The 12,801-nt window shown below is 47.5% G+C and overlaps 1 protein-coding gene, 1 long non-coding RNA gene and 1 pseudogene across 2 annotated transcripts; 1 reads left to right on the top strand and 2 right to left on the bottom strand.

The window, feature by feature from the left end:
* Window positions 1-513: 513 nt before the first annotated feature.
* On the top strand, window positions 514-4,916 carry LOC123156327 (dihydroanticapsin 7-dehydrogenase; the record flags this gene model as incomplete). The annotated part of the gene is given in 10 exon segments (XM_044574463.1): window positions 514-628; window positions 817-1,046; window positions 1,140-1,418; window positions 1,520-1,741; window positions 1,955-2,017; window positions 2,128-2,708; window positions 2,791-2,865; window positions 2,962-3,021; window positions 3,105-4,088; window positions 4,161-4,916. Coding segments are annotated over 3 exon segments (624 nt in total), but the record flags the coding sequence as incomplete, so codon positions are not given.
* A 2,487-nt stretch (window positions 4,917-7,403) lies between these two features.
* Window positions 7,404-12,801, bottom strand: part of LOC123158370 (probable methyltransferase PMT9) — a 32,165-nt pseudogene continuing 26,767 nt past the window's right edge.
* On the bottom strand, window positions 8,903-10,834 carry LOC123159629 (uncharacterized). Its single transcript, XR_006479820.1, has 3 exons — window positions 10,565-10,834; window positions 9,717-9,935; window positions 8,903-9,030 (listed from the first exon to the last, which is right to left on the bottom strand). It is a non-coding gene; the product is annotated as an uncharacterized lncRNA (long non-coding RNA).

Raw genomic sequence — 12,801 nt, 5'->3', positions numbered from 1 at the left:
CCATCCTCCTCCTCAAGACGTCACCATCGCCTCCGTTCGTCTTCTCCCGCGCCGGCGCCGTCGAGGCCGAGTCGTTCCACTTCCCGCTCTGGCAGGTCTGCGCGGCCGCGTGCGGGGCGTTCGTCTTCTCCCGCGCCGATGTCGTCGAGGCCGAGGCGTTCGACTTCTCGGCCTGCTATGGCTGGGTAATTCTTGTCTTGCTATAACTCTTCACGTGCAGAGAAGGGAAGAAGAAGGGGAAAGGGGATAGCCGCCGACACCGCCTAAGCGAAGCGGGTGCTGCTCGCCTGCAACGGCGGCGGCGACGCCGTCTCGCGGGGGGGGTCGCCGTTGGCTTCGCCAGGCACGGCTGCAGGTACTCCCTCTCACTTTTCCCCTTCTTCTTCCTGTCGTTGGGTTCTGAATCTAAGCGCGCGCGCACACACACAGGCTGGTCCTGGTGGGCGACGAGGGCGCCCTGGCCGCGACGGCGGAGGAGGCGCGGCCCAAGGGGCGGCGGCCATCGTGGTGCTTGGGCTGGACTTGGCGGCCTGCGACGAGGCAGCCGTCGGCGCCGCGGTGGACGCGGCGTGGCGCTGCTTCGGGGACGGCGGGCTCCATGCCCTTGTCAACTGCTGCTCCTTCGAGGGTATGCACATACTAATGACAGACACTGATACACATGCCCAATTTTCCATCTGACAGAATTTTTTCACACATGCCCAAGCCTGACTAATCACCAACCTAAATGATTGTCAGTTCTTCTCTGAATATTTCAGTCAGCTTATCATCCAGTAATTTCGTCCATGCATCTGTATTTGGCTACTGTATGAGCAGGGGAAGTGCAAGATTGCCTCAGCGTGACTGAAGATGAGTACAACAAGACCATGAAAGTCAATGTAATCACACCTTGGCTCCTGATAAAGGCGATAGCGAAGCGGTTCCGGGATGCGCAGTCGGGCGGCTCCGTGGTTTGCTTGACCCAGATCATCGGCGCTGAGAGAGGATTGTATCCGGGGGCTGCGGCATACGGCACAAGTTTAGGCGCCGTTCACCAGCTCGTCAGAGTAAGCCTGCTTTCCTGTTACCAAAAAAGCCTGAATGATTGCTCACGGAAATCCTGAATGCATACATGACCATGATGTTCTTCGTTTTTTCAGCTGTCGGCGATGGAGCTCGGCAAGCACAAGATCAGGGTGAACGCCGTCTGCCGCGGCCTCCACCTGGGGGACAAGTTCCCTCTCTCTGTTGGGGAGGAGAAGGCCGAGAAGGCGACCGGGGAGGTGATGCCGCTGCGGCGGTGGCTGGACCCGGACAAGGACCTCGCTTCCACGGTGCTGTACCTGGTCGGCGACGACTCCCGCTTCATGACAGGCACCACCATCTATGTCGACGGCGCACTGTCCATTGTGCGCCCTCGCATGCGTTCCTTCCTGTAGGTAGGTTAGTCATGCTGATCCTGGGGCTGGTTGGCCATGCTTGGATTTCACATTCCATCAGGATGACTCCCTGATATCTTGTTGTTGTTGTTGTTGAATAGCAACAGCGGTTTGTGCAAAGGGATCAACTGCCATAATTAAGCAGTCTCTATGAATGCAATAATTAACAGGGTTTAAGATGGTAGAGTAAAGATCAAAATTGACAAAGAGTATCCAGAATCAACATGAGTGGCACAGCAGGCCCTTCTTCAGATTAAAAGACAAACGCAGAACCTTGCTGCACACAGGCATCAAAGGAGTGAAATGGATTGAGTAGTCGACATGTGAGCTACCATGTTTCTATACATCTGTAATTAGTTCTTAGTATTTTTCCTTCATTTTTGTAGTTATGCCACCTGATTACGTTCCTGCCCTGTAACCTGTTGTTTCCCTCTTAATGAATGAAAAGCAGCACCTGCTGCAGTTCGTCAAAAAATAATCGTACCATCGTCACGGACGCGGGGCTAAACAGGACTGTGGGTGTCTGTGCTTTTCAGGTGGACCAAGCCGTATCAATGGCGTTCGGAGAGAACGGAGCAACCAACTACATCCGCATCCAGGTAAATAATTTATCTTGTACTGTAATTTTCTTCACGGCTGCTGAATTATTATTACCACTGTGAAATGTGAGTCAACCAAAGCTTACTGTCCCAATTGTTCCTGTCCTCAGGGTAACGGCATTACCGCCGGAGCGACGACAGAGGCGGCCATGGCGGAGCGGGGGGTGGAGTCGGTCCTGTTCCGGGGGAAGAAGCTGATGCCGCAGACCAACGACGAGCGGCTGGACGGCGTGGTGGAGCAGCTGGTGCGGGATCCTCCGTGATTCGGCCATTGCCATTCTCCACGGATCTGGCCGTGGCCACAACCGACGCTGCCGGTTCCATGGAGGAGCTCACCCCGGCCTTCTCCTCGTTTTCCTCCATGGTCGGGTCTCCTGGTGGAGGTGCCGATGTTGCCGGTTCCACAACGCAAGAGCCCGTGGCAACGCGGCAAACTGAAGTTGTTCGCCCGCGTCGCACAGGGCGTCTTTGGCGTCGCAGGAAACCCTACCTTGGGGTTGGCATAGGGCATCTCTGGCGTCGTATGAAACCCCACCGCGGGGCTGGTGCAGGGAGTGGCCGACCATCCCACCCTGCTGAAGCCGCAGGGCGTCTCTGCCAAGTCCATGGTTGGCGAGTCCAAGGCCGTCTCTATCCAGGCCTCCGTGGTTGAGGCGAACTGCACTAACATCGATGTCTGCCCTGAACTGTTGTAAGTTTACTGACCGTGTGCTTCTGATTTCTAATGTATTCTTGCTGTTTGCATTTCTCTCATTCGTACCCTCGTATTACAGTGCATCTAAAAGCTCTTGTGACGATGGAAAGTCTACCTCCAAGGGACCAAAAAAGAAAATCGGTCCTAAAAGATCGTAAGTTGATCACTAGATCCATATACACGTCTGATATCGTGTTGTGTCCATCTGTTCATCGTTTCATGATCTGGTCCATGGTTTCTGTATTTGCAGTTCGCCTGACACATCTACTCACGATGACAGTGAAGTATATCAAGCTGGTGCTAAAAGAAGGTTTGTGTTTATCCTCTCTAATATATTTTTACTGTTGTTGTACTTGGTTGGTCGCTAATGCTTTTTTGATACAACATAAGCAGGACTCTTAACCCCTCTATTCCTCATAAGGAGAGCTTGGAGTCTGAAGATTTTTCTGCAAAGTAGGTTTCCCTTTGGCTCTAATTCATGATATTTGGTAACTTGTTGTTGTTGTAGTTATATTGATAACCTGGTGATTTCAGATACCAACAAAAATTTATTTGCCTATATTACGGTTGCAGAAGTCCTTGTGGATATCCTATACAGTATAAATATGAACCACCACTTGGTGGATCGCTGCTGTTTAGAGCTCTGCTCTGTTAATGCTACTTTGAGTCTAGATGGCATTAACTACAGAGAAGGGATCTAGCTAGGTTTGCAATGGCATGTGTACTAACGAATCATTTTAGTCTCAGGTTTTCCCTGCAAAACTGAAGTTCATGTCTCATGTTTGGATTAATCACGGTGTAGTCTGATGGTAATTTGTCTACTTAGTGCAGTTTATGTATTCTTCCACAACTTCATTTAATGCTTTCAGAGTTAAAGTTTTGGGGATAGTTTGGATGTTATACCCAAGGCATTATAATTGCTCTATATTATTCTTAATTTCATATATCATCACCTTAGACTACTCGAACTGTCGGCCATGCTTTGTGATCATGTGCGACGAGCATATTGTTCGGTGCTGCTATTTTCCATTCGCTGCTGGGTTGCTTCTACTCTCCACCAATCTGTCAAGTAGCAAAGAGTAGGTTTGACCTCAATTTCGATGTAGACATGGATTGGGATGTGATGCATGTACTTGCTAATTAAGGGATTTGGATCTTGCCCTCAATTAGAGTTCCCAATCTCAACGAAGTGGGGTTTACGAATTTTATTATTTTTTAGCTTGAATGGACTGTAGCTTCGCTTAATTGACTGACAGTTGTATTTGACTGCATAACTGGATTAATTGATTTCATGGCAGATGCCAGTTTTGACCTTGGTTGATCATGCTTTGTTCCTTGTTTGGCCTGCAACATATTTTTTATGCATTCGCAGAAATGGTAACTGAATAATTACTTCATACTGCAGAACATCTTGCTTAATACCCGAGTCCCCGGCCCTTGTTGCTACAGGTTTATCTTGGACATGATTCTCAAAGAAGATACAGATGTGCATGCTTCATATCTTCTACACGCTTATGCAAAGCAGGATTTTATTCATATTTTGATGAGCTTAATTTCTTATGCTAATGTTTGCTTCCGCCTGAAGGATACATATGGTATGTTTTGTGAGCGGTGGGTATGGATGAGGTGAGTGCGTCTGTTAGTGCATCATTTTTGTTGGATACTTTAATCTGTTAAGGTTGGTATATATTGAGTGTTGATGATGACATGTTTATTTTGATTGGCGTGGTTGCCTCAAAGTAATGCCCTGCTACTCCTTGGGGGGCGTGAGTGAAGATTTATGCCTTAAGCATAGGAATGAGGGAGTAGGTATCCAACAGAATAGGCGATGATGCTAGGAGAAAAAGAAGACTTTGATCTGGTTCTTCAAAGAGGTACATCAAGGAACAAGTACATGGTGCTACTCGATGGTCAGCCAGATTCTGACTATTATTTTGGGATGCCAAAGAGATAGCACATGATGTTCGACCGCTGGGGAATTGAAGTATAGTGCTTACCAATATACTGGCATGTATTTTTTTCTAAAGGATATAGTGGTTTCCTTTAGTTGAAATACATAAAATTTTCACCCCCAATGATTCAACAAGAGTTGTTCATTAAAAGTGTGTGGTCTCTTTCTTCATCAAGAATTGAAATATCTGTGCTATTATAACTCCATGGAGAGCAATAATATAATTTTCACAAGGGGTGACCTTTATTGGCTAATTGTATAGTTTATGATCTTATGGAGTTTAGGTTTGTAAATCCATGTATTTTTTAGATGAAGAAACAAAGGAGATGACTATATCAAGGATCACATATGGTTAAATGTAGAAACAATGAACACGGTGGCATATCAGTTGCAACATGGTGAAAATTTTAGGATAGAAGGATAAACGAATTGCCCGGCCTGTTCAAGAGTTAATAAAAAAATGAACAGAGTGGCACAAGAATACTTTGCGGTAATGCATGCTATTCGATTGTATGTTACAACGTGGCAATGACTCAGGATATATCGGATCTGCCTTTATGACAGTGGTGGATCAGCACGAACACAAGGGGTGGGGATCAGGGCAGAGAGTAGGCGGTTGGCTGGGGACTCCTTGGTGGTCCGTGGGGGATATACAATTGAAGGTGGGAGGGCGCCATGGCGAGGTGAGGTGGGCATCATCTGATTTTAAAGAAGAGGGCTCTAGCGAGAAATGTCCCGCTACAGCAGGAAACCGAGCGGGAAGGGATGGGTTCAACAGAAAAAGGGAATGATGCGTCGTGGGTTGAGTTTTTTGTGTTAGGACCGTGTATTGGAGATAAAATGACGGATAGTCCGGAGAAGCACATTTCTCCTCCACAGATGGTCTGGATTTGAAGAAGTACATATTGTCCAGATGGTTGAATATTGGGGTGCATGCAGGGTGCCTGTTTGATGTTCGAACACGCCCAAATAGACGAGGAAGAAATGAACTTCGACCTTTGAGACGGCCTTAATCATCTGTTCGATTCATTTATATAAATCGCATTATATGTATGCATTGTCAAATTGCCTTTTATTAACAGTTTACAATGTAAGTGAAGTGGACTTAAATTATTACTTGATTATATCTGTGCTATCTTTTTTTTATATGCATTATGTTTACATAATTCCAGCAAAATATTTCAAGAGTCCGTGGCAACGCACGGGCATTATACTAGTCACTGTAAGTTTCCTGTTAGCAGTAGTAGTACCGGAGAGGAGCCCGTACCAAACTCTAGTACTAGTATCCACGCGTATATTATGTTCCAGAATCCAGAGCTGTAGCAGCTAGGTATTCATTTTCATCTCCTGCCGCCGCCTCCCCTACCTACAAATGTCTGCCAGCACCGCGCCCTTCTCGCCATGACGCTGCTGGAGGTCGGGAGCGTGCCTCGCCGGAGGAGGACGGTGCCTAAGCCTCCACCCGCCGCCACGGGCATTGGCCGCCATGGGTCGGCGGACGCCAAGGGGGGCGGCGGATCTTGCGGCTGCTCCGCGGCGTCCGTTGCCGCCGCGGCGGCTCAACGGAAAGCCGGGGAAGGAGGGGAGCGCGAGGGCGAGGGGAAGATCTTGGCCGCGTACCAGAGCCTGCCGCCCGGCCCCGCCGCGGCGCTCCGGCCTCACGTCGCCTGCCGCCGCCGGGCCCAATCTTCCCCAAGCAAGAGGCGCAAGAAGCGGCGTCGGCTGCTCGACGGCGTGTTCTGGGTCGGCGTCGGCATGGAGTCCGCGCCCGCCACGGCGGCGGACGACCCGTCGCTGGACGAGATCGGCGTGGTGGACGGCGCGCTGCGGGACGTCCTGAGGGACCTGGGCGCGTCGCGGCCGGTCCGCGTCTACGGGAAGTGGCTGTGCAAGACGGACCGGCTGCTGCAGCAGCACCGGCTGCTCATGTCGCGCAAGAGCTGGCGGCGCGGCGAGCCGTTCCCGCTGGACGAGGCGCTGACGGCGGAGGAGAAGCCGAGCGTGCAGGTGCAGGCCTTCGACCGGCGCGGCAGGCCCTACGTGCTCGGCCTCAAGAAGCTGGGCTGCAACGACGCCTACCGCCTCATCGCCGGCTGGGGCAGCTTCCTGACCCAGAACGGCCTGGACGTGGCGGGCGACGCCAGGGCCGAGGACCTGGAGCCGGCCATGGTGGAGCTGTGGGCGTTCCGGTCGCCGGTGCTGCAGGTGGGCGTCGCCGGCCAGCCACGCGGCCCGCTCGGGCTCGTCGTCATGCATTACCGCCAGGGAGACGCACCCCACGCCGACGCCGCCATCGCAGAGATCCTGGCCACCGTCAGGAACAGAGCGGCGATGCCGCCGCCATTGCCAATTGCCAGTGACAGCGAGCCGGACGAGAGGACGCTGGAGGCTGCGCAAGGGTTGCTAATGCTGAGCGAGAGTCCGGTGGATTTCGCTTGTAGAGAGAACACCCGGCGCCTGGCATCGTTGATCCTTTGATTTTCGCTTGTAGTGTTACTGTCCTGTGAAATGCTACAGATGAGCATTCCGAGAACCATATACTGTTACTGTCCTATGAATTCTGCACCTTCAAAGTCTGCAATTTTGCATGTCATACACCCCCTATCTTTATCTCCTCTGTGAACATTCCATCACAGACACATAAACATTCCATTACAGGCACAAAACTGTGGAGAAAGGATAGCCAAAGTGTTAAGATTTTGGAAATTAAGAAGTACACCTACTCCCTCGGTCCCATAATGTAAGACGTGTGACATGTCTTGCATTATGGGACGGAGGGAGTATGATTTTTGAAATCAGCAGCGTAATAAGATCAGAACATGAACCATTTTGCATCCCATAGCTTTTTCCTCACGATCAAGAGTTCAAGACTCTTTCTTTCATCGCCTGACCAGAGCGTGCCTTTCTTAGGTTTCACCTCGGAGCTGGATGATCAGTCATCCCATCTCAGCGCCGGTACAAGCTTCTTGATGTGGTCTATGACAGCAACTTCGTCCCTGATAATGGCGTGCCGCGAGGCCTCATGATGCGGTCCATCTGGACCAGCAGAATGACTCGCTCGTTCAGGATCTATAGCATAGCAAAGAACCATATAAGTAAATAAATAAAGGCATCAAACAATGGTCAATTGTATGTAGCAGTAGTAGGAAGAGCATCCAGTATGGAAGTACGCAGACAGACCATTGAGAAGTTTCAGCGATTGCCACGAACCCGAGACAGCACGCATTATCGTACTAGTCCAAAAAGAGGTTCTTGCATAAATGTGAATCAAGAATGGTAATTGTTGGGCAAGACAGGAGCGGCCGATGTCGAGACAGGCTTTTTCATCTTTGTGCAATTGTACACTATACAATGTATCATACGCTCATCAGTTAAACCCCTTTCAGAAGCACCAAAATGTGGTTCTCGTATGGTTTTCATCAAGACTTGCCAGATTGTTAACCTATTTCTGCAACTAAAACCTCTGATATAGTTATAAAAGTTATACCTTGCGTGTCACCGAATAGCAAAGATTCTAAGAATTTAAGTATACAGTCACTTAGTCAGTGCTAAAACAATCGAATCTGAAATGAATCATGGGAAGTAGGATAGAAGGTATTGCACAAAAATCTTACCAGTTATGGATTGTCCTTTGTTAAACCATGGTCATATATGATCCTCAGCTTTCCAGATTCAGAGACTACATTCATTACTCAGAAGTACTTTTTCCCCAGTGATGCTGCAAATTATCCAAGAATCTAAAACCTGACATACATACCAGAGCTAGTAAACCAGGAATTACATCACAATCGACCAAGTGACCTTCACTTGCATCTTATAGTTACCACACACCATGTTCTCGGCGGCACAACCATTGAGCTTTGAAGCAAACCTAACAGTGTGGTGAGAGAGCTCATCGCCACCTTCAGGAGCAACAGTCACCAGGAGCATCTCACCTACAGATACACATACCACGCGGCACGCTGTTTGCATGACTTGATTGTTGCCGGCAGTAAGCAAGCCATTCGCTCTGCTATCATGTAACACAATTTCACATAGAACTCTAGTGGTGGTAGCAATGATCTTACCATGGAAATCAACATGCCCCTCAAGGATCCTGATCCCGACAGTGCCCTCCACCGCGTCCCTAACAAATGCAAAGTTCATCTCCAGTGTGCTGTGCATGCTGACAAGCGTGTCTGTTTCGACCCCATATTCGAAATTTGATGTCTGTCTTGTGATGCCATTAATATCCAGCATGCCTTTGCTGAGTCTTTCATCCTTGACCTCCCTCCCATGCACATCCTTAACCTTCAGATTGATTTCAAAAAACAGCGAACCGCAGAGCGCAAGTCCTCTCTTTGGACCAGTCAAAATCAACGAATTGTCCTTCAAAACAAGTACAAATAGATAAATTGCTGGTGTTATCTTTTGGAATGTCTATGTTTGAAATCGAAGCTTTTAAATTTCTTTGCTTGAGTTTGAACGAGGAAACAAGATTACCAGAATAGATATATACTTTTCAGGCACGTTTCACGTTTGGGTTGTGGTGCAGCAAAACTGAAATGCTGGAGTATTGGCAAATTATAGGCCACCTAAAATTATTTGCTAGAAGGAAGCCTTTACAGTATTTGGTGTCGTTAAAAACATACATTAAACTGATAATATCAGCACAGCAAACATGACATACCCATCTATGAGGTCCATCGTTTAAGTATATAATATACAGAGCCTAAATAAGGATTATTCATGTGGAACACATTTAAAAAAAATCATTGAATAGTGTTCCCATACATACTACGAGAATTGTATGACGGTCCAAGTATAAAAGAGATTTTACTCTACTTTATACCATATCTGCACCCATATAGTACACGATTGACGGTCCAAATATGTTTCATGTGCCAGCAATCCATTGACGATTAACATGCATATAAACCCTCCATTATGAATTCACTGTTCTTATTTCAAATGACTGTACCAGATGACAGATATCAAGAGCAATACAAGGAACACACCACAGGGAAATGTATAGAAGTGCATTGGCTATCATGCAAGGAAAATATAATTAGTACCTCCGAGGTGATGATCGAACGGGTGATTGTCCTTGTCGCGCCGGAATAAATAGACACATTTGCGATCCAAATCTTCCCTGGCTATTACCGTGCCATAGATATCAAGTGGGTAGCCATAGTCAGAAGCAACAATCTTGACTGAGAGAATATTTGCTGAGTGATACAATGGGAATCCCTCTCCGAAGGTTTTGTGAGTATGGCGCATTGGACCATAAGGGGCTGTGAAAAGAGAGAGGAACACACATTTCAAAGACATGAATACTAACACATGTATGAAATGAACGGATTCACTGCCAACAGAAACGGGTGTGCGTATGCAATCATCAGACAGTTAGTTGTCACTCTAGAATAGGTAAAAGTTGAATGGAGTAACATGCATTGTATTAGTGTGGTCTGTGGTGCATGCTTCAATTGCAAATTGAATTGAAGGAAATGGCGCTCCTTACGTTGCAGTAAAATTTACCAGCGTTACAAAATCCAATAATGAACTGGATGGTGGATGAACCGGTAAAAACGTTATCACGGTTGAAAAGGCCAGCACGATTTCACAGTAAACTGCATTTTGCACCACTAAACCTGACCCTGGTTGTGCAAAACACCAGGGTATGATGGATACCTTTACTCCTAATAACACCGGGTAACTCGCCTATGCATTGCTCCTTCAAGCGAGTTTCTGAATCCTGAACCGACTCATCGCTAGTCACCGGTACAAAGCGCAATGCAGGGTAGTAGAGTTCACTGTGTTATGTGCAAAATTAAAACCGGGTTCGTCGGCCAGCACGGTTGACAGCGCGCAATCAGCAGCAGCGATCCGGCAGGAGAATCGGTGGGGGGAAGCGGGGGCTTACACTCCTTGTCGAGGTCGAGTCTGGGATCGAAGCAGAAGCGGGTCTACACGTGCTCCCTCTGCTTGGGGTCGTACTCGCTGTACCTCGGGTTGAGAGGATTGACGCCCACCGCCTCCTCCGCAGCCGACTGCGGCTGCGGCTGCTCCGGCTCCGGCTTCTTCTTCTTCAACAGCTGCTCATCTGCCTCCCGATCCCTTCCCGGGGCAACCGCCACGGGAGGGAAATCGCCGCGGAGGGAGGAGGGTAGGGGAAAGGGAACCGCGACCGAGCGAGTGGGCCGGCCCACTTCTCAGAAACCAAGAGAAAGGTTTTTTCCTATTTCGCTAAACCATCGGTCCATTTATTTTTTTGTTAAAGGAAATCCACTGAAAAATGTTACAGTTAGGCTCTGCTTAGATTTATTTATTTTATTATGAGTTTCCTTATCAGAGAATAGGAGCTTTGTCCCTGATGATGGCGTACCCATGAGGCCTCATGATGCGGTCCATCTCGATCAGCAGATCTTCCAGGCCACAGCCCTGATTCTCCATCTCAGAGAATAGGAGCCAGACGTGAAGGAGGTCGTAGGTACGAGGGTATGTCGAGAATGACTCGCACCTTCAGCAACAAAGAACCATACAAATAGAATCAAGCAGTAGTTAATCGTATGGAGCAGTAGTATGGAGCATCAAGTATGGTATGGAAGCACACAGAACAATGCACAAGAAGTTTATTTCATTGATAACCACGAGCCCGAGATGACAAGCATCATGTTGCTAGTTAAGGAACAAGTTCTGGCATACGAGTAACTATGAATCAAGAATGGAGACTGTTGGGAAAAACAGAGGAGCCGCTGGTATGGAGTCAGGCATCTGGTTTTTCAACTTTGTGCAATTCTACTATACAGTTTTTACTGTGCCCATCAGTTAACGGCAGGGTACTTTAATAGCAGCTAGGAAGGAAATATTTCGATGAGAGAACTCTGGTTCCATTCATGACAGCATGTCTGGAATGCGACGAGTGGATTATATATTAAAAAGTGTGCACTCGGTATAATGACACAAAACTGAAACAACATAATGCTATTGCTACACCTAACATAGGGAAATATACAGTTATACACCGCTTCGTGAAGCACCAAAATGTGGTACTCAATTACTCATATAGATAACCACTAAAACACAAGTTCCACGTATGAGCACTTGTCAAAATATTAACCTATGTTAGATAATAACGAGAATAAACGAGACAAAGAGAGACACGGATTTTTACGTGGAAACCCTTGCGGGAGAAAACCACGGACGCACGAAGGCGCAATCACTATGATGGAGGAGTATTACAAGCACGAGACGACAGACCGTCTGAGGTGCGACTACATGGGGTATATAAGAAGGCAATACATGAGAGTCCTTGGAGGACAAGTAAACGAGTTGTACTCGTACGCGTCGACGTCAACGCAATGCCCACACCGGTTGTACTACGTCTAGTCAACCCGGTACTAGAATTTGGATCACAATTTAACAATCTCCACCTTGAGCCAAATTCCCTCTAGTAGTCGAAGAAAGTGAATAATTCCATCCAAATCAGCATAAACATCTTGTGCGTCAAAGTCCATAGGACTAGTGAGAAATACAAACTAAGCCTGAGCAAAACTCAAACTTATTGGTAGGAACTGGCTTTGTCATCATATCAGCAAGATTATCATGAGTACTTATCTTGCATACCTTCAAATTGCCTTCAGCAACAACATCTCGAATATAATGAAATCTAACATCAATGTGCTTTGTCCTCTCATGATACATTGGATTCTTTGTAAGATATATGGCACTTTGACTGTCAGAAAATATGGTAGGGCAAGATGAATCTCCACAAAGCTCAGTGTACAAACCTCTCACCCAGATAGCTTCTTTGCATGCCTCAGAAATAGCCATATACTCGGCATCAGTAGTGGAACAAGCCACAATAGACTGCAAAGTTGCTCTCCAACTCACAGCACAACCACCAATGGTGAAAACATAACCTGTGAGTGATCTTCTCTTATCCAAATCACCAGCAAAATCAGAATCAACAAAACCAACAAGTCCATCTCTAGTTTTTCCAAACTGTAAATAAGCATTAGAAGTACCACGCAGGTATCTGAAAATCCACTGAACTGCTCTCCAATGCTCTTTTCCCGGATTAGCCATGTATCTACTGACAACACTCAATGCACAAGATAAATCCAGACGAGAACAAACCATGGCATACATAAGTGAACC

Source organism: Triticum aestivum, chromosome 7B, assembly GCF_018294505.1.
Source record: "Triticum aestivum cultivar Chinese Spring chromosome 7B, IWGSC CS RefSeq v2.1, whole genome shotgun sequence".
Taxonomy (NCBI): domain Eukaryota; kingdom Viridiplantae; phylum Streptophyta; class Magnoliopsida; order Poales; family Poaceae; genus Triticum; species Triticum aestivum.
The sequence above is the reverse complement of the archived record's forward strand: the minus strand, read 5'-3'. Positions and strand labels throughout refer to the sequence as shown.